Source organism: Suncus etruscus, chromosome 6 (assembly GCF_024139225.1).
Source record: "Suncus etruscus isolate mSunEtr1 chromosome 6, mSunEtr1.pri.cur, whole genome shotgun sequence".
Taxonomy (NCBI): domain Eukaryota; kingdom Metazoa; phylum Chordata; class Mammalia; order Eulipotyphla; family Soricidae; genus Suncus; species Suncus etruscus.
The window spans coordinates 118,025,453-118,046,590 of NC_064853.1; the positions used below are offsets into that span (position 1 = coordinate 118,025,453).

Sequence of the window (21,138 nt, forward strand, 5' to 3'; positions counted from 1 at the left end):
CAGGAACAAGGACATGAAGGCTGCAGAGGTGCAGGGAGCTGAGCGAACCCCAAGCCAAGGCCACTGTGTCACCAAGGGCAATGGCAGAGTGGCGGCTGGGCTGGGAAGTCAAGGCAGGCCCCAATGGTAAGCCCACAAGCACCCTGAGGTTAGGGCTCAGGGCTGGCACAGTCACAACCCCACCAGGCAGGGCTGAGCCAGAAGGGAAAAGTCCTCGGCCATCAGGGCCAGGTGCTCAGGTCTGTACTTCCGGGTAAGGGAAGGAAGCTGAGGGCAGCGGCAGGAGTTCATGGCTGAACACCGAGTCACTGGATGAGCAGTTGCTGGTGGTCTCCCCACTAGTAGTGGGGGAGTAGGGCCCAAAGGTCAGACGGAGGTCCAGATACTGTAGGGAACAAACAGTAGTCAACCCAGGTGTTCTCCCTGGAAGGGGCACTCGAGGGGCTGGTACGACGGGAGAAGGGAGCTTTACCTCCTCAGACACAGCCAGCAGCACCTTGTCCAGGGCCTCCACCAGCTGCTTGAAAGTGGGTCTCTGCGAAGGGGCCGCGTGCCAGCACTCACGCATGAGCCCGTAGCTGAGGGGTGGGCAAGGCATCAGGACCCCCCCTCTTATGAGGGAGGGGCCCGAGGTGGGGGTTCCAGGAGACCCTCCCCACCTGCCCCGGGCTGAGGTCAGGGGTCACTAGTGGGGCAGCTCACAGTTCGGGAGGGCAGTTGGGAGGCCGGTCCATGCGGTGGCCCTCGCGCAGCAGGGAGAAAAGCTCTTCCACGGGGATACCAGGGTATGGGGAGCCCCCGAGGGTGAAGATCTCCCACAGCAGGATCCCAAAGGACCATCTGCAAGCAGAGCCAACGGTCAGCCAAGGTGGGACTCCTGTGTGTATATGTGTGTCACCCCACGGCTCTCCAATTTCTAGACTCACACATCACTCTGGTGTGTATACACCCGGTCAAACAGGGCCTCAGGGGCCATCCACTTGACAGGCAGGCGGCCCTGGATGTGAGAGAAGGGGGTGCTGATGCCGAGGCCCTGGCTCCTTTGCCCCCCAGCCCCCACTATGCACAGCCCCTCACATTGCTGGTTTTCTTATAGTAGTCAATGTGGTGGACGCCTCGTGCCAGCCCAAAATCTGCGATCTTCATCACATTGTCTTCAGTCACTAGCACATTTCGGGCCGCCAGGTCACGGTGAATGCACTGTGGGAGAGCACTGAGTGAGAAGTCTGCTCACTCAGCTGGGGTTCTAGTTGCCTCCCTAGCCTGTGAGATCACCACCTGCTTTGTTCTGGAGCTCCAAGTACTTAGAGGTGCTGTGGACCCCTGACCTGTCACCCTCAGTGAGGCTGTGCTACTGTAGGGCTCAGGACTGGGGAACCCTGTGGTGTCTGGGAACCAACTTGGAGTATCCCACTTACTTTTTTCTTTGTTTTAAAAGGGGGCAAACCCAGTGGTACTCAGGGGTGACTCCTGGCTCTGAGCTTAGGGATCACTCAGACCCAGCCAGACGCATGCAAGGCAAACACCCTCCCTGCTATATTATCGCTCTGGCCCAGGCCTCTTCTTTGGCCTTTTCGGTTCGGGGTTCTCATGGGGCAGTGCTCAGAGGCAACTACCAGCTGTGCATTTGAAGTTGCTCTTGGCACTCTCAGGGGGATTGTGTGATAGGTGGGATGGAACCTTGGCCTCCTGCATGCCACCCTTCGGCTCTGCCCTCTGCAACCTCGCAGCTGGCCCCTTCTCTATTCTTTTTCTGAATCAAGTCAGTCTTAAGAGTAGCGAGGTGAGGGGCCGGGCGGTGGCGCTAAAGGTAAGGTGCCTGCCTTGCCTGCGCTAGCCTTGGACGGACCGCGGTTCGATCCCCCGGTGTCCCATATGGTCCCCCAAGCCAGGAGCAACTTCTGAGCACATAGCCAGGAGTAACCCCTGAGTGTTACCGGGTGTGGCCCAAAAACCAAAACAAAACAAAACAAAAAAAGAGTAGCGAGGTGGCGCTAGAGGTAAGGTGCCTGCCTTGCAAGCGCTAGCCAAGGAAGGACCATGGTTCGATCCCCCGGTGTCCCATAAGATTCCCCCCAAGCCAGGGGCGATTTCTGAGCACTTAGCCAGGAGTAACCCATCAAACGGGTGTGGCCCCAAAAACAAAAAAAAAAAAAAAAAGAATTAAAGAGTAATTCTTTTTATTTTATTTATTTTGGTTTTTGGCTCTCTGCTCAGAAATCGCTCCTAGGAGGCTCAGGGGACCCTATGGGATGCCGGGATTCAAACCAATGACCTTCTGCATGAGAGGCAAACGGCTTACCTCCATGCTATCTCTCCGGCCCCATATCCCCCCCCCCCATTTTTTTTAATTGCTGTGGTTTTTTTTTTGTTTGTTTGTTTGTTTTTGGGCCACACCCGGCGTTGCTCAGGGGTTACTCCTGGCTGTCTACTCAGAAATAGCTCCTGGCAGGCACGGGGGACCATATGGGACACCGGGATTCGAACCAACCACCTTTGGTCCTGGATCAGCTGCTTGCAAGGCAAACACCGCTGTACTATCTCTGCAGGCCCTAATTGCTGTCTTTTTTGTCTTTGGGCTCAGTGCTCAGAACTGATTTCTGGCTTTGTGCTCAGTCACTCTTTGCAGTGCTCAGGGGATCGAAGGAGATGCCAGAGATAGAACCCAGCAGGTGGCATGCAAGGCAAAGCATTCCCTGCTCTACTAAAGCTCTGGTCCTGTACTATTTCACACACTGGCTTTTACTTGAATGGAAAAATTTGACCTAAATCTGTCTGGGGTAATGTAATTTTTACCTCTCTCAAGGAATTCTCAGGGAGCCCATGAGGCCTCCAGGAGATTCTGTTAAATGGGTGTAAGCTGGGCTCCATGTTTGGGCCCAGCAATTCTGGGAGGCCACACTGGGTGATGAATGGGGTGAGGGATCAAATGTGGGGCCTTCAGCAAGCCGGGCTTATACGTCAGCTATTAGACTAATTTCTCTGATCCTATGTTTTAGAAAAAAAGGAGTTGGGCCACACTTGCTGATGCTCAGGACTTATTCCTGGCTCTAAGCTCAGGGATCCCTCCTGGTAGGCTTGGGGGACCCTATGGGATACCTGGGATCAAACCCCACCTGGTCACGAGCGAAGCAAGTACTTTCCCTACCGTACTGTTGTTCTAGCTCTCCCCAACCTTTTTTTCAGGTTGAGGGCACTTTGGGCCACCTCTAATAGCTCCTCCTAGTGCAACTTGAGGAGACCATATGGTGCAAGGAAAGAGCTGGGAACCTCTTGCATGCATGATCTGTGCTCACTCCAAGGTCTCTCTGCAACCTGATCATATACCCATTTCATAGATGAGAATGCCTCTCATGCCATCCACCCACCTTTGGTGCCCTGCAACGTTTCTTTTCTTTTCTTTCTTTTTTTTTTTTGGTTTTTCGGGCCACACCTGTTTGATGCTCAGGGGTTACTCCTGGCTAAGCGCTCAGAAATTGCCCCTGGCTTGGGGGGACCATATGAGACGTTGGGGGATCAAACCGCGGTCCTTCCTTGGCTAGTGCTTGCAAGGCAGACACCTTACCTCGCCCCCCCCCCCCCCAGCATTTCTTAGTTTGCTCGGCTGCTGGGTTTGGGCATGCAGGACCAGGTCTTGGTATATACGGGGAAAGAATTCCATGCTGAGGCTGGGGAAGGACCCGAGAAGCAACAACAGAAAGTAAGGCCAGAATACCTTCCGAGATTCCAGGTACTGCATGCCACGGGCTACTTGGTAGGCACAGGATACGAGTGTAGGGAAGGACAGAGGCTCCTCCGTGCAGTGGGGTTCTTCCTCGGGACTGAGTTCTGGGCCAGGTGGACGGCGGGCTCGCAGGAACTCACGCAGATTACCCTTGGCAGCATATTCCACAATCACGTACAGGGGCCCTATGGAAGCAGGGGGAAGGCTGCCAAAGATGCACGTCTGTACCCCAAAACCCCCACCCCTGACACCATCTGGTCCTACCTTCTTGGGTACAGACCCCCAGTAAATTGATAATATTCTTGTGTCGGCCAATGAATTTCATCACTTCCATCTCAGAGACCAGGTCAGCCAAGTCTTTGTCAGAGGCATTGTCTGTGAGAGGGTCCACATGAGAGTCCAGATGAGGGATAGTATAGGGAAAAGGGGATCCAGAGTTGGATCAGTCTGGGCCTGAATTCCCCTATTAAGCTGTGTGGACTAGGGAAAGTGTTCTAACCTCTCGGAACTTCCAGAACCCCTGGAAATCCCATGGGACCAGGTGATCAACCCCTAATTTTTTTTTTGTTTTTTTTGTTTTTGTTTTTTTTGTTTTTGTTTTTTTTTGGGGGGGGGCCACACCCGGCATTGCTCAGGGGTTACTCCTGGCTGCCTGCTCAGAAATAGCTCCTGGCAGGCTCGGGGGACCATATGGGACACCGGGATTCGAGCCAACCACCTTTGGTCCTGGATCGGCTGCTTGCAGGGCATACACCTCTGTGCTATCTCTCCGGGCCCGAACCCCTAATTTTTAACACTGTGAAGACACAAGAAGATCTGGACTACTTTATGGGTGGTACTCAGGGCTAATTCCTGACTTTACACTTAGGGCTCATTCCTGGTGGGGCTTAGGGGATCCTGATTGGGTGTTAGGGATCAAATCCAGGTCAATTTTATGCAAGATAAGAGCCCTACCTGCTAGTCTATTGCTCTTGTTTCCACAATGAGCTCTAAAGAGTTGGGGGGATAGCATGTGGCTCACCCAGGTTTGATTCCCAACACCCCATAGGGCCCCTGAGCACTCCCAGGAATGATCCCTGAGTATAGAACCAGAGCAAGCCCTGAGCAGTGCCAGATGTGGCCCCAAAACCAAACACGAAGTAAAATAAAATAAAATAAAATAAAGAACTGAGGTGGGGGTCTCTCAGTTGGTGAGAGCTCCAGGTTGGAGCAGTGGGCTTGATCCCTGGCTCTGCAAGGTCCCCTGAGCACTGCTGGCATCTGTCTCCCAAACCTAAACAACACTAGAGGCAGATAGGGCCAAGCAAAGTGGAAAAAGGGTAGAGAATGAAGGAGTTTGACACATGCTCCTGGCACAGAAAGCAGGCTGGGGTTATGCTGAAATCTATTTGACCAGTTCTAGCATTCTCCTGGGCCTGGGAATCTGAGAGACTGTCAGTGGGGTACAGCTCAGGGAGATCAGGAAGAAGCACCACAGGAAAGGTTGAGAACCAGGGCTGGAACATCTGCTTTGCATGTGGGAATCCTGGGTTTGAACCCTGGCATTGGGTAGTCCCTCAAGCACTGAGCTGGTAATAGGTCCCACCCATTACTAAGTATGGCCCTAAGACAAAACAAACAAAAATAAAACAAGACAAAATAAACAGTGCCAGAGTGACAGTACAGTGATTAGGGTGCTTGCCTTGCACATGGCTCATCCAGGTAGCCACCTATCTGGTCCGCTGAGCCCTGCAAGGAGTGATCCCTAAGCATTTCTGGATATAGCTACCAGACAAAAAACAAAAAACAAAAAAGAAACAACAAAATGGGCCAGAGCAATAGGACAGCAATGTAGAGCACCTGCCTAACACAGGGCTGATCTGAGTTCAAGTCTCAGCCTCCCATTTGGTCCTCTGAGCACCACTAGGAGGATTCCTGAGTATAGAGTCAGGAGTTAGTGCTGAGTACAGCTGGTGTGTGACCCCAAACCAACAGAGATCAAAACCAAAAAAAAAATATATATATATAATATATATTATTACTATTAATATTAAATATATATAAATATATAAAAATATATATATCCCACAATAAAAAAAAGAGAAGAGAGAGAGAGAGGAGAGAGAGAGAGAGAGAGGCTAAGGTTCCCCACCTCCCACTGACCTTATGGCCTGGGGCCAGAGACACCCCCTCCCTGAGCATTTCTCAATCAGGTCTTCCAGAAAGTTCCAGGTGGTCCCAGCTGTGTGGAGTGGGGGTGGGGTGTGTGACAGAACCAGGGATTGCTTGTTGCTGTCAGGGGGCTAGGCCCCCCCAGAGGGCAAAACTGATGGAAACCCCAGGGCCTGCTGAGTTCCTGGAGTGGGAGCTGGAGATGAGTTTAGGCAGCATGTTCTAAAACCAGGGGTACTGGGCCAGAGAGATAGCAAGGAGGAAGGGTGTTTGCCTTGCATGCAGAAGGACGGTGGTTTGAATCCTGGCATTCCATATGGTCCCCCAGCCTGCCAGGAGCGATTTACACACACACACACACACACACACACACACACACACACACACACACACACACACACACACACACACAACAGGGGTTCATGGACAGAGCATGGGGAGAGGGCTCTGTCAGGGTTCGACACCAAGAGCCACCCTGCAGGCCAGGGCACCCCACTTTACCCTTGAGCATCTTCACAGCCACAGTGCTGGTTTGGTCGGGCCGTGCAGGGTCCATGCCCAAAGCCTCAGCGCACACCACCTGCCCGAAGCAGCCCTCGCCAAGGGGTTTGCCCAGCACCAGCCTGCAAGGGCAGGAGAGACTGGTGGTCCAGGCCCTCGTGCACCATCATCCCAGCACCTGAGCCCACCCTGGGGGACGTCCTCGTACCTGTCCCGGGGGAACTCCCACTGCGGGTCCAGAGGCAAGTCAACACTCACCAGGCCTGCCAGCAAGGGCGGGCTGCTGGAGGACAGTCTGACGCCCCGCACTAGGGACAAGCTGGATTTGGCTGAGGACCCAGACTCAAGGGAGAACTGAGGAGTCAGAGACAGGGTTATCAATGGGCGTGGGCACCAGTGCTCCGGGTATGGAGACTCCCAGTGACTGATGCTCTGGTGCCAAGACACATAGGCTAGGACATACCTGCCGGGCCAGGGGGAAGCGGGACAGCTTCTGCACAGTGGCGGGTTGCCGGGGTTGGCGGCTGCGCAGCATCTGCCCACGGTACAGCCCCACCAGCACCAGGAGCACCAGCAGAGCCAGTGAGCCGAGCACGTAAAGGATGATGTCCGTGTACTTCACCTCAGGCACCGCCGCCGACCAGGCCACGTCCTCCTCTGCCCACACATGACAAGCAGTGACTGGCCACCCCTCCACCCGCAGCTTCTGTCACACGCAGGAGGAACCACCCATGGAAAAAAGCTTAAGATGCAGAAAGTAAAGATGCAAAGGGATGGAGCAATAATACAGCAGTAGGGCATTTGATTTGCATGTGGCTGACCCAGGAAGAACCTGGGTTCCATTCTCAGTATCTCATATGGTCCCCTGAGCCTGAGTGCAGAGCCAGGAGCAACCCCTGAGTGCCACTGGGTGTGCCCCCCCCCCCAAAAAAAAGAGAAAGTATACACAGAGTGTTAACACTGAGGGCTCAGTGGGCAGAGCATTTGCCTTGCACGTGGTCAACCCTAGTTCAATCCCTGGCATCTCAGATGGTGCCTCCAGCACCACCAGAAATTATTCCTGAGTGCAGTCAGGAATAACCCTTGAGCATGCTGGATATGGCCTCAAAACAAATAAAAAAAGTAACATTACTATGCACTTCTTGCTTAAATAGCACAATGGTAGGGCTTTTGCCTTGCATGCATTCTACCTGCCAGGGGTAATTCTGAGAATGAAGCCAGGAGTAACCCCTGAGGACTGCTGGGTGTGGTCCAACAATCAATTAATCAATCAATCAAATAAAGTTAAAAATAAATAAGTAGGGCCCGGATAGATAGCACAGCGGCGTTTGCCTTGCAAGCAGCCGATACAGGACCAAAGGTGGTTGGTTCGAATCCCGGTGTCCCATATGGTCCCCCGTGCCTGCCAGGAGCTATTTCTGAGCAGACAGCCAGGAGTAACCCCTGAGCAATGCCGGGGTGGCCCAAAAACCAAAAAAATAAATAAATAAGTAACAATGCTCATATTTGGTTGTATCTTGGACACACCCACCAACACGCAAGTTATTCCTGGCTTTGTTCTCAAGAATTACTCCTGGGGCCGGAAAGATAGCATAGTGTAAGGCATTTGCCTTGCATGCGGAAGGATGGTGGTTAGAATCCCAGCATCCCATATGGTCCCCCGAGCCTGCCGGGGGCGATTTCCGAGCATAGAGCCAGGAATAGCCCCTGAGTGCTGCCGGATGTGTCCCAAAACAAAAAACAAACAAGCAAACAAACAAACAAAATAAAAGAATTACTCCGGGCTCTGCACTCAGAAATCACTCCTAGTGGGCTCTGGGGACCATATGGGATTGTGGTGATTAAACTTGGGCAGTCTTAGGTTAGAGATAGCAAAGCAGTAGGGCATTTGCCTTGCATGTGTTCAACCCAGGAGGGACCAGCTTCAATTCCAGCACCCATATGGTCCCCCAGCCTGCCAGGGGCAATTTCTGAGTGCAGAGCCAGGAGTAACTCCTGAACACCACTGGGCGTGGCCCAACAACCACTTAATCGATTAATAATAAATCAATACATAAAGTTTAAAACAATTAAAACAGGGGCCGGAGAGATAACATGGAGGTAAGGCGTTTGCCTTTCATTCAGAAGGTCATCAGTTCAAATCCGGCTTCCCATATGGTCCCCATGCCTGCCAGGAGCAATTTCTGAGCATGGAGCCAGGGGCTTTTCCTGAGCACTGCCGGGTTTGACCCAAAAACCACACACACACACACACACACACACACACACACACACACACACACACACACAAGGCAAAACAAAACAATTAAACAAACTCGGGCAGTCTATGTACAAAGCACACACCTTACCCACTGTTCTATCATTCCAGCTACCAATATATCTTTTCCCTTCTGGATTTGGGGGACACACCCAGCAGTGTTTGGGATTTCCTCCTGGCTTTGTGCTCAGGAATCACTCCTGGTGGTGCTTGGGGGACCTTCAGTGATGACGAGGATTAGACCCGGGTCAGCTGCACACAGGACTTCTGATTTGGACCCTGAAACACGGTTGCACATGATGGCAAAGGCTGGGGTGCCCCGCCCGTCACTTACCTGACAGCACTGTGAGCCAGGCCGACTGGTATGAGAGGCCGATGGAGTTGCCTGCCAGACAGGTGTACTCGCCCGCATCCTCAGCGGACACATTCCGCAGGTATAGCACCTCCACTTCAGAGCTGTTGATGTCTGCCGTCTGTGGAGCAAAGGGCCCTGGTGAAGGCTGTCTGTTGACCCAGGGAGCAGGGTAGCCGCCCCAAACAGGGAGAGGAGGGCAGAGGCAGGACCTTGAGCACTTGCACGTAGGGGAACCCATCGGCCCCAAAACTGCTGCCGTTGATGATGATGTGCTTCAGCCACTGGATGTGTGGCTGTGCATCACTGTAGACTTTGCACAGCAGCTCCACGTCACTGCCTGCCACTGCAGTGGTGTTGGCTGGAAGGCCTGCCTGCAGGATGGGCCGGTGTGGGGACCGCTCTGCAGGACGAGTTAGGTTGTCAACCTGTCAACTGTGGCTGTGACCCTGCAGACTGCCTTGCTACAAACTAGGTAAGTTAGGAGACATTGACTCTGGCCTCCACCCAGTTCCATCCAGTGCTCAGAAATTACTTCTGGCAGTGCTGGGGGAATATATAGAACCCAGAGGGACTGAACCCATGCCATTCGCATGCAAGGCAAACATCCTACTGGGTGCACTATCATTGCTCCAGCCCTACAACTTTTCTGTTTTTTTCTTGTATCCTTTTTTTTTTTTTTTTTTTTTTTTTGGTTTTTGGGTGACACCCGGCAGACTCAAGGGTTTTTCCTGACTCTGCTCAGGGACCTAACCCAGGTTGCCCACATGAAAGGCAAAATGCCCTCCCAGCTGCACTATTGCTCTAGTCCCCAAAGGGACTTTTCTGATCTGAACCTCAGTACTGATTCCTTTTGACTTTCCTTCCCTGATTCCCCTTAGGGGTATTGTGGGGTGGGGGGGCTCAACAGACAACTCGTTAGCCTAGTTAGTACTCAAACTTTTTTTTTATCACATCATGCCATACCCCAGACACACACCTTCCTCCAAGTGCCATACATCTGATGGTGTTGGTTGGATGTCTGAAGTCATGCATTGCAGTGTTTTGGAGGAGCTACTCCCAACTCTGTAGTCAGGGGTCACTCCTGGCATGCTCAGAGAAGCATGCCAGTGCCAGAAGTAATGCAGTGCCAGGGATTAAACTGGGGTCAAATACATACAGAGCAAGCACCTTAACCCCTGAATTGTTTATGGCTTACTCCTATCTGTGTGCTCAGGAATCATTCCTGGAGAAGGTTGAAAGGCCTAGGCGGTGCCAGGGATGAACGGGCTATTTGCAATCTCTGTTAAAATAGAAATTGTTCCTTCCAGTAGGCTCTTCTGCCCTCTCTGGTAGCAGAGTGGCAGGGCTGGAATCCAGGGCTCACATATGAGCAGCACCGGCTTAACTGTGAGACCACTCCCAACCTCCCCTTTTTTGTGCTCTCATGTCTTTTGTGTTCATGTTTTAATTTTTTGCTAGTTTTTAGGCCACATCCAGAGCAATCAGATAGAATGGCAGAGATTAAATCCAGTCGACCACATGCAAAGCACCTTACCAACTGTACTGTCTCTTTAGTCCCTTGTCTTTGTCTTTTTTTTTTTTTGGGGGGGGGCCACACACGGTGAGCTCAGGGGTTACTCCTGGCTATGTGCTCAGAAATCGCCCCTGGCTTGGGGGATCATATGGGATGCCAGGGATTGCACCGAGGTCTGTCCTGGGTCAGCCTCGTGGAAGGCAAGTGCCCTATTGGTACGCTACCACTCCGGCCCCCAGCCCCCAATTTTTATTCATTTATTGTTTCTGGGCCATATGTGGTGGTTCTCAGGACTCATTCTTGGCTTGTGCTCAGGAATTGCAGCCAGGCTGGTTGCCTGCAAGGCAAGGCCCTATCTGCTGTCCTATCTCTCCAGTAACTAAAAAGAAACTGAAACATAGGGTCAGATAGAAGGTGGCTCAACAGCTGGAACATGGTTTTGGAAAGGTTAAACCCAAGGTTTCAATCCCAAGCACTGAGCTGGCCTCAGCTACCCAAATAAAAAATTTTTTTTGGTTTTTGTGTCACACTCAGCAGTGCTCAGGGGTTACTCCTGGCTCTGTGCTCAGAAATCGCTCATAGGCTGAAAGATAGCACATCAGTAGGGCATTTGCCTTGCAAGCAGCTGACCCAGGACCAATGGTAGTTCAAATCCTGGCATCCCATATGGTCCCTTGAGTCTGCCAGGAATGATTTCTGAGCTGAGAGCCAGGAGTAACCTCTGAGCATCGCCTGGTGTGGTTCAAAAAAATCCCCCCTTCCCATAAAAAAAATCGCTCCTGGCAGGCACGGGAGACATATAGGATGCAGGGATTAGAACCACCTTCCATTCTGAATTGGCTGCTTGCAAGGCAAGTGCCTTACCACTGTGCTATCTCTCCAGCACCCTAGTTAAAAAAAAAAAAAAACATCTATATTTATATATGTTTTTGGGCCACACCTGGTGACACTCAGGGGTTACTCCTGGCTATGTGCTCAGAAATTGCTCCAGGACTATATGGGACGCCAGGGGATCGAACCATGGTCCGTCCTAGGTTAGTGCGTGCAAGGCAAATGCCCTACCACTTGCGCCACTGCTACAGCCCATCCTAGTAATATATATATATATTGGTTTTTGGACCACACACGTGGTGCTCAGGAGTTACTCCTGGCTGCCTGCTCAGAAGTAGCTCCTGGCAGGCATGGGGGACCATATGGGACACTGGTATTCGAACCAACCACCTTTGGTCCTGAATCGGCTGCTTGCAAGGCAAACACCACTGTGCTATCTCTCCGGGCCCCATCATTGGATCTTTGAAGCTGGCTTTGTCTCCTGATGTCCCCTACATCCACCCAAACACTTTTGAGTAGCTGGAATAATTGAAGACTGACCACCTTCTCTATAGTTTGGGGTAGTGCCTTCTGGGTCTCCCCTCCACACCCGTTTCGACTGCTCTCCGCTCACCCAGCACATCCAGGAGATAGTTGTAGCGGATGCTGCCCACCGAGTTCTCCACCAGGCAGGTGTAAGTGCCCCGATCCGAGGGAACCACGCTTTCCATCACCAGGCTCCAGTGCTGATGGCGCAGCTGGGGGCAGGGGTTGTGTTCAAGAGAAGACCCCACCTGGGGGGGGGGCTTACCCACAAAGGTTCCTCCCAGGGGCGTATCCAAGGGAGCCCCACCCCCACCCAGTAACTGAGCAGCCAGCAGAGCCAGATTCCAGGCCTGGGGCTTCTCAGGCTCCTGGATTAAGAGGAGATGAAGGCCAGGTTAGATTTCCTCAACATAGGAGCAGGCTCCAAAAAGCACCTGAGCCCTGGGTCTCAGCAGTCTCTGGGCAGATTTGGAGGTGAGGATTTTTGCTTGTTTGTTTTTGTTTGGGGCCATCCTGGCAGTGCTCAGGGATCACACTCAGGCAGGGCTCAAAGGATCCTTTTTGTACCAGAAATTGAAGCTGGGTCAGCCACATGCAAAGCCAAGTGTCTTAAATCCTGTACTATTTCTTTGGTTCCTTTGCTTTTGGATTTATTTTCTTTTTTGGATAGAGGGGTTATAGCCTGAGGTCCTAACAGGTTATTTCTGGATATGTGCTCAGGAGTGATCTCCACAGGCAGTGCTGAGGATTCATACCAAGGTTGCTGTTACCAAAGCTGCATACAAAGCAAATGCCTGACCTCCTGACATTCTCTCTAGCACCCATTTTTGGTTTTTGGATCACACTCAATGGTGCTCAGAAGTTTCTAGTTCTGTGCTTGAGTGACCAATGGTGATGCTTGCTGAACCAGATTTGGTGTGTGGGATAGAAAGTGGGAAAGTTGGGTGCTAGGTGCCCAGCTGTCCTACTGTCCTCTCTTGCTCCGGTTTTCCCAACCCTCTGGTCCCTTTGTTCATGAGTTCTACCTTGAACTGCTTGTTGTCTCTCCAGCTGATCTTTATGAATCTTGAGCACTCCTTCTGCACTCCAGCCTTACACTGACTGTGCAGGAAATTGTATGCGTCTGGGAGCAACCAAGACTTACTGACCTTTCCTGTCCCACAGTCCCTTTCCCTTCTTTAACAGATTTCTATTTCTCGTTTTCTTTTTTTAGTTTTTGGGCCACACCCGGCGATGCTCAGGGGTTACTCCTGGCTGTCTGCTCAGAAATAGCTCCTGGCAGGCACGGGGGACCATATGGGACACCGGGATTCGAACCAACCACCTTTGGTCCTGGATCGGCTGCTTGCAAGGCAAACGCCGCTGTGCTATCTCTCTGGGCCCGGTCCCTTTCCCTTCTAACAAATGTTGCTGTGGACAAGAGAGCTGGTACAACAGAAAAGATGCTACCTTGCATGTGGCTGACCTAGGGTTGATCCCCAGCACCTGAGCACCACCACCACCATGAATAATTCCTGAGAACACAGCCAAATAGAAACCCTGAAGCACTGGCCAGTATGGCCCCCAAACCAAAACCAAACCAAAAGTATAGCCATGTTGAGGTCAAATGGTGGCAAGAAACCTCAGAGGCAGTCTGAAGTTATAGTCTAGTATTCTTTTGGGGGGATCCCTGCAGCTACCTGAAGTCCCAAAAGGAAAAGTTGGAGTCTTAGATGCCACCTAATGAAGCACCAGAAGATCAATCAGAGTGGCTAACTGCATCGCCTTGCCAGGCTCAAAGAAGGGATTGTGGATCTGCAGCATGGGTATGGGGTGGCCACAGGGTCCACTGGCACCAGCCCTGAATACTCACCCGAATGCCTCCGATGCGCTGCTCCCCATGGAAAGCCTGGCCATCCTTGAGCCAGCGGATGGTAGGTGTGGGGTTACCTGCCGCAGGACAGCGAAACTTGACTGTGTTCCCAGCAGGCACAGCGTGCAATTTCTTCTCCATGCGCTGGGGGTGGGTCCAGTAGGGAGCTAGAGGGACCAGAGTATGGGAGATGATCAGGGCACCCCCTAATTGTCACTTCCAGTCTGGTGGGGGTGTGTATGAGCGAGAACTCATACTGACCCTGCAGGGGAGACTCATGCTCGTTGGCGTGGTCTTGGGGGTCTTGAGGTGGTTCATAGCCATCGCTGGGGGTTGATGAGTCTACGTCAGGAACAGAAAGAAGTGACTGAGGTCCAGGATAGGGCCCCCCTGTTCTTAGAGTACAGGGACACTTTTACTTCTGTCAGGTTCCCACTTACCATCCACCACTAAGGTGAGGTTGTACAGGACAAGCATGGAACCTCGTGCCAAGCAGAAGTAGTGACCAGCATCCTGGGGGAGGAAGCTGGCAATCTCCAGGCGACCCCTCCAGCCTCGGACCCGACCAGCAGGAGCCAGGCGAGCACCATCTTTGTACCAGTGACCTCCACGCTCCGTGCGCCCACAGCACAGGCATAGGGGGTGTCCAAGGGCCAGGCTTAGCTCCTGCTCTTGCTGCATCGGGCTAAGGGTCAGGCAGGGCTCTGGTGAGGGGGTGATGAGGGCAGAAGGTGGTGAACATTAGGCCAGAGAGATAGAACAGTGGGTAAGGTGCTTGCCTAGCACAGGGCCAGCTCAGATTCTACCCCTTGCATCCCATAGGATCCCTCTGAGCACTGTCAAGAGGAATTCCTGAGTGCAGAGCCAGGAGGGACCTCTGAGCATCACCAAGTGTGGCCCCCACCAAAAAGAAGCCCACTGGCCTGTAGTCAGCATGCAGCACATGACATAAACAAGAGATGTATGACATGTGCAAGTCCCTGAGATACACACAACCTCCCCATGCTACACACAGGCCACACACCACACCTCAGGGCACAGCACAGGATGCAGTACCACAGACACAGCTGGGCTTCCCAAGCCACCTTTTTTTTTCTTCTTGTTTTTTGGGCCATACCTGGCAGTACTAGGGGGACCGTAGGAGGTGCTGGGGATCCAGCCTAGGTTGACTGCATGCAAAGCAAGCACCCTACCCACTGTCCTACTACTCCACCCCTAAGCCATATTCTTTTCTTGCCTTTTGTTTTTGGGGCCACACCTGGACATGATCAAGGGCTACTCCTGGTCTGTGCTCCATGCATGTAGGGGATGAAAGCCAGACCTTCTGCATGCATGGTCTGTGCAGAGCTCATTGAACAACCTCAGATCCAAGGTGCATTCTGGTGCACAGAACACACTTACACTAACACACACGCAATAGTGAGCAGCTCACCACCAACACTGGGACCCAGCTTGGGTGCCCACGTCCTGCAAGGCGGCTCCTCTGACATGGGCACAGAGCGAGGAGACACTCTCTGTGAGCCAGACACTGAGTCTTAGACACTGGGTCCTTCTCAGCTGCTCTTTCCTCTAGGCAGGGACCCCCTCCAACTCTGCTCAGACAGAGGCACCCCCTCACCCCTAGGTAAGCCACCCGGCCTCCCTCTCCTACCCCTCAAGCCCATACCCAGCTCTGTCTCCTCTGCAGTTTCCAGGGACAAAGATGGAGCCCTGGGCACCCCCAGCAGAAGCCCCCAAAGGGCTATGAGCAACTGCATCGCCTTCCTGGCGCTCAGAGATCCAAGCTTCCCAGCAATCGCCTTCCTGTAGTGGGAGAGACAAGCTCTGGCACACACGCAGAGCGTGGCAGGCAGAGGAGGAAACTGAGGCAGAAGTGATGGCATCATCAGACAGCATCTTGGCAGATAACAGAATCAGCTGTGCTCTTGTCTGAGTCAGGAGCGCTTCCCCCACCCCATGGGTAGTCTGTCCAGGGTGCACAGATTGGCTTCCTGCCCCCAAACGTTCCCGCACCAAAGCCCGTGGAGAATCTGGCACAAGTTCACAGAAATGACAAACTGGACTTCTCTCCCGAAAGGGAAGTGGAAGCTAGAGACAGACTCCTGCATATTCTCAGCACACATAATTTCTTTTTTTGCTGAATAAATGATTTTATTGCTTAAGAGCTGAGAGAAGAAAAAGAAACAGAAAAGAACAAGAGCTGAATCTAATCCAAGGCCAAGCCTGTCAGCATCTCATTGTTATCTGATCTGCAACCCTCTCCTTATAAGCATTACTGACATTTCTGTAAGTCCATCCAGCTTTGGAGCCTTCTAGGAATAGGCTGATCACCTGTACCCCAGAAGCAATACCTGTGTCCAGAGAATTTCCTCCTCGTTCTGTTTGTTTTGGGGCCACACCTGGTAGTTCTTGGTCTTACTGTTGGCTCTGCTTAGGACTGTTCTGTGCTTCAGCTCGAGGCTGGGCTTGGGGGACCCTGGGGAGAGGGAGGGATTGGACTCAAGTCAGCCATGTGCAAGGCAAGTTCCCTACCTGTAATACTATTGCTCTGTCCACTGGTTTTTGTTTTTTATTTTTGCACAAAGGACAATATGGGAAGCTGGATATGGGTTGGTCACATGCATGGCAAGCTCCTCCACTGTTCTATCACTCTGGCCCTATAGATCTTTTTCTTTGTTTTTTTTTTTTTTTGGGGGGGGGGTCACACCCAGCAGCGGTCAGGAGTTACTCCTGGCTCTGCGCTCAGAAACTGCTCCTGGCAGGCACAGGGGACCATATGGGATGCTGGGACTTGAACCACTGTCTGTCCTGAGTTGGCTGCCTGCAAGGCAAATGCCCTACCTACACGATGCTATCTCTCTGCGCCCCCCCCCATAGATATTTTTTAAAAGGAGCCTAGGTTCCTGGTATCCCAGATCTACTGGGTATGGCCCCAAAACAACAACAACAACAATAAGAGTCCAGAGATGGGGCTCTAAGTGCCCCGCCAGTTGGGGCCCCAAACCATAAAGAAAGAGGGAGTCAGGGAGATAGTACCAGAGTTTAGGCACTCGTCTTGCCTGCTACCAACCCATGTTGAACTCTTTTGGAGAGCACACCCAGAGAGGAGCTCAGGGGTCATCTTGGCTCTGTGCTCTGGGGTCATCCTTACAGGCTTGGGGGAAAGAATTGAGGTTAACTGCATACCAGGCACTTGCAACCATTTCTTTTGTCTCTGACCCCCAAGCCCCAACACTTACTAATCCTTACAAAGCCCTACCCTTCCCAGAGCCACACCTGGTGGTGCTCAAGGCTTACTCCTGGCTCTGCACTCAGAAATCACTCGTGGAGGGTGGAAATCAGGAACCATATGGAATTCAAGCAGGAGATTGAATCTGGGTTGAACGAGGACAAAGCAAGTGCCTTCCCTTCTGTGCTATCACTCAGGTCCAGTGTTCATAGTTCTGTTTTGAGCAATGAGGGGAATGTGAGGGGGTGGCCGGAGATAGCACAGCGGGAGGGCATTTACCTTGCATGTGGCCGACCTGGGACAGACTTGGGTTCAATTTCTGGTATCTCACATGGTCCCCCGAGCCTGCCAGGACTGACTTCTGAGCAAAGAGCCAGGAGTAACCAACCCTGAGTGCCGCTGGGTGTGACCCAGGAAAAAAAAGGGAGATAGAGAGAGAATATGTATGTGTTGGGGAGAGGGTTGAGACACACAGAATGATGAAATATTCCCCTCATGCCCTCCTCAGCACTGGCTTCCCAGATCCGCCCTGGGCCAGTTGCCTCTGGTCCTGGGATGGTCAGGTGTGTTACATTCACCAAATTTCGCTCCCCTCCTCAAAAGGCCGGCAAAGGAACGGGAAGAACCTGAGCACGTGTGTACATATGTATGTGTGTGTGGTCACGTATAATCAGCAGCACTGGGACTCTGATGGTTGGACCTTGTATGCAGCACTGCCTCCCCTGCCTCTGCTACAGCCACCCACCCTGCACAGCCATCCAGCTCAGCTCTAAACTTCCTCACCCAAACCACCAGCATTTCTGCCTCCAAATTGTTCCTTTGCTGGACCAGAACCATGTTTCAAAGGACTTGTGTTCAAGCTTTGCTTGCAGAAGACCTGACTTTGATCCCCAGCACCGCTGGCATCCCCCAAGCTCCACGCGGGGAGGCAAACCCGAGTATCAAGCCAGGAGTAGTAGCTTCTGGAGAGCACTGCTGGGTGTGGCCCAACCTCAAAACCCTGGGGCTGAAGTGATAGTACAGCAGGTAGGGTGCTTGCCTAGTTTACAGCCAACCAAAACCAGGCATATACCCTGAGCTCAATTGGGTGAGCCCCCCAAAACCAAAACAACCCCCTAAAAATAAACAAAACCCCAAACAAAAATATAAAGTATGAGCAAGAGCGATTGTTTGGCAGGGAAGGCGCTGCTAGCCTTGCATGTGGCTAACTTGAATTTAATCCCTGACATCCCATAGGTTCTCTGTAGCCCTCACCTGGAACAAAGATCTCTTTTTTTTTTTTTTTTTTTTTGTGGTTTTTGGGTCACTCCCGGCAGTGCTCAGGGGTTACTCCTGGCTCCATGCTCAGAAATTGCTCCTGGCAGGCACGGGGGACCATATGGGACGCTGGGATTCGAACCGATGACCTCTTGCATGAAAGGCAAACGCCTTACCTCCATGCTATCTCTCCAGCCCCACAAAGATCTCTTAAACACAGAGCCAGGAGTAAGTCTTTGAGCACCACTGACTGCAGTCCAAAACAAAAAATTCTATTATCAGTTTCTGTCCTACTCCCCATCTTTAATTCTTCCTACGGCCCAATTCTTTTTATTTTGGGGGGCACACATACTGATGCTCAGGCGTAATAACTCCTGATTTTGTGCTCAGGGATCATCTATGGCACCAGGATTCTGGGACTGAATCTAGGCCAACCATTGCGCTGTACTCCAGCTCCTTAATTCACTCTTCTCTTGGAGTGCCAAAGAGATAGTCCAGTACATAGGGTAATTGCTCTGCATATAGCCATAAGGGTTCAATCCCTGGCAGTTTGGGACTGCCAGAAGGGACCCCCTAAGATCAGACCAAGAAAACTTGAGCACTGTCAGGTGTACCCTGCTTCCAAGAAAAAAATTCCTGGGACTGAAGCAATAGTTTAGTAGATAGGGCATTTGCCTTGCATGTGGCCAGCAATTCCTTCTGGTCATCAGGAGTAATCCCTGAACACTGCCCCAGGGTGGTAAAAAATCCTCTTCTGGGGGCTAGATTGATAGCACAGTAGTAAGATGTTTGCCTTGCACGCGGCCAACACAGGATGGACCCAGTTCGAAAATCGGTATCCCACGTGGCCCCTCGAGCCTGCCAGGAGCTACTTCTGAGCACAGAGCAAGAGCCAGGAGTAACTTGTCAGTGCCGCCGGTTGTGACCCAAAAACCAAAAATAAAATAAAATAAAAATCCTCTTCTGACCCATCCCACATCTGCCCGGAGCCTGGGCCCATGGCAGGTCATTTTGCTGGGATCTGGGCAAACAGACGTAAGCAAACGAGCCTCCACGTCCAGCTGGGCTTTAGCACTCTCAGTCCATTTCTGCAGCTCACACCCTTCCCACTGACTACTGCTCGTTCCCAGCTCCAGGAAGCCCATGTCTCTGGCCCCTTCTGCATCTTCATTTATTGATGTTTACGACTTTGTTTTTTGGGGCTACACCTGGCAGTGTTTGGGGGATCACAATACGGGATGCTGGGGTCGGCAAATGTCCTTCCTGGTACTATCTCTAGCCCCTTATGCTTGTTTTGTGGCTACAACCAGCGGTGCTCAAGACTTACTCCTTGCTCTGTGCTCAGGGATCACTCTTGGCAGGACTGGGGGAACCATATGGGGTAAACAAGCTTGGCTGGAGGGTTGGGGAGACAGCTCCCCGACTGTCCATTACAGGATCCATTTCAGGATCACCACGTTCCAGATCACTGATTCAAGGATGGGCCCCAAACAAAACCCAAATCCAACAACTGGGGTCGGGACTTCGTGGCCGAGAGCCTGCTTGGCTACGTGAAACCCTGGATTTGAGCCGCAGCAGCCCAAAACCCAACCGACCCAATGCCAAAGGAACTCCTTATCCGGACCCCATTTCACTTCTGGGTTCTTTTTTCTTTTTGACCCCGGGATCTCGGCGCCCTCGGTGGGGTCCCACCTTTCAGGGCCGGAATGCACCGGAGTGCAGGGATCCCCGGGGGGCTGCCTCGCCCCCGCTCTCCCCAGCACCCCAGGGCACGGCGGGGGAGGTGCGGCGGGCAGTCCCGCAGGGTGGGCAATGAGTAACCAACGCCGCGGCCAGGGTGCTCTTTGGACGGAGCGGGACAAAAGGCCCAGTGTGCGCGCCGGGTTATTGATTGACCGGCCGGGCTCGGCTCCCCCCGCCGGGAGGACGACGCCGGGGTCCGGTCGCTCGCACGGTGCCTGCGGCTGGAGCGGGTCCCGGAGCCCCGCGGCGAGCGCCCCCTGGCGGCCAGCCCCGCGGTCCGGACTCCCCTCCCGCCCCCGGTCCCGGTCCCGGCTCACCTGGGGTCCTTCTCGGTCGGACAGCCTCGATCCCCGCATCCAGAAGAGCCCCGCACTCCGGGGATGCGGCTCCGGGGCGCCGCGCCAGGGAGCCAGGAATGAGCCCCCGGGAGCGGCGTGGCCGCCGGCAGCACAGCGCCCCGCCCACGTCCCCTTAAGACCACGCCCCTCTGGAACAGACCAATCCGATGGAGCCGTGGTCTGGGCCACGCCCGCCCGGCCGTCCCACGCCCGCCCACATGAGGCCACGCCCCTACGAGGCCACGCCCCAGGGCTGCCAGCTCCTGACACTTCGGCCCTGCTGGTTTCTGACGGCGCGTGGCGGAGCTTGCTTCGCTCCTTCTATCTGCTCCTTCGACCTAGTCTCCGCACCCTTCTCGCTCGCTCTCGGCCCCGTCCTGGCTCGCTGCACAGCCTTTCAGATTGCTCCTGCGCTCTTCCCACCGGGCCCCCCAAACATCTACATTCCATGGAAGACTGTAGTAGATCTTGGGCTGATTGGCTTCAGTTCTCGGGTCCAGGATTTGGCGTCCCCCACTTAGTGCATCCGCAGCCCACTTTGGTTCTAGGATGCCCCCCTCGACTCCCCTCCTCCCTCTACTCTCCTTCAGAATAATCTCTGAGAAAATACAAATAAGGGGCCGGAGAGATAGCATGGAGGTAGGGAGTTTGCCTTGCATGCAGAAGGATAGGGCTTCGAATCCTGGCATCCTATTTAGTCAGTCCCCCAAACCTGCCAGGAGCGATTTCTGAGCGTGGAGCCAGGAGGAACCCCAGAGCGCTGCCGGGTGTGACCCCCCCAAAAAATACAAATCTGGAAGCTGGGGCTAGAGCGATAGTACAGTGGGAGGGTGTTTACCTTGCACGTGGCCGATCTAGGTTC

General features: G+C 53.0%; 1 protein-coding gene across 1 annotated transcript; it reads right to left on the reverse strand.

The window, feature by feature from the left end:
• Nucleotides 1-204: 204 nt before the first annotated feature.
• Nucleotides 205-15,511, reverse strand: FGFR4 (fibroblast growth factor receptor 4). Its single transcript, XM_049775797.1, has 17 exons — nucleotides 15,376-15,511; nucleotides 14,150-14,413; nucleotides 13,971-14,051; nucleotides 13,710-13,876; nucleotides 11,946-12,069; nucleotides 9,198-9,388; nucleotides 8,968-9,106; nucleotides 6,840-7,033; nucleotides 6,585-6,730; nucleotides 6,377-6,498; nucleotides 3,989-4,099; nucleotides 3,716-3,909; nucleotides 1,078-1,200; nucleotides 927-997; nucleotides 703-840; nucleotides 473-578; nucleotides 205-385 (listed from the first exon to the last, which is right to left on the reverse strand). Exons 1-17 carry the CDS (start codon nucleotides 15,464-15,466, stop codon nucleotides 236-238), a joined length of 2,412 nt encoding a protein of 803 aa, XP_049631754.1. The 5' UTR covers nucleotides 15,467-15,511; the 3' UTR covers nucleotides 205-235.
• Between the last annotated feature and the right edge of the window lie 5,627 nt (nucleotides 15,512-21,138).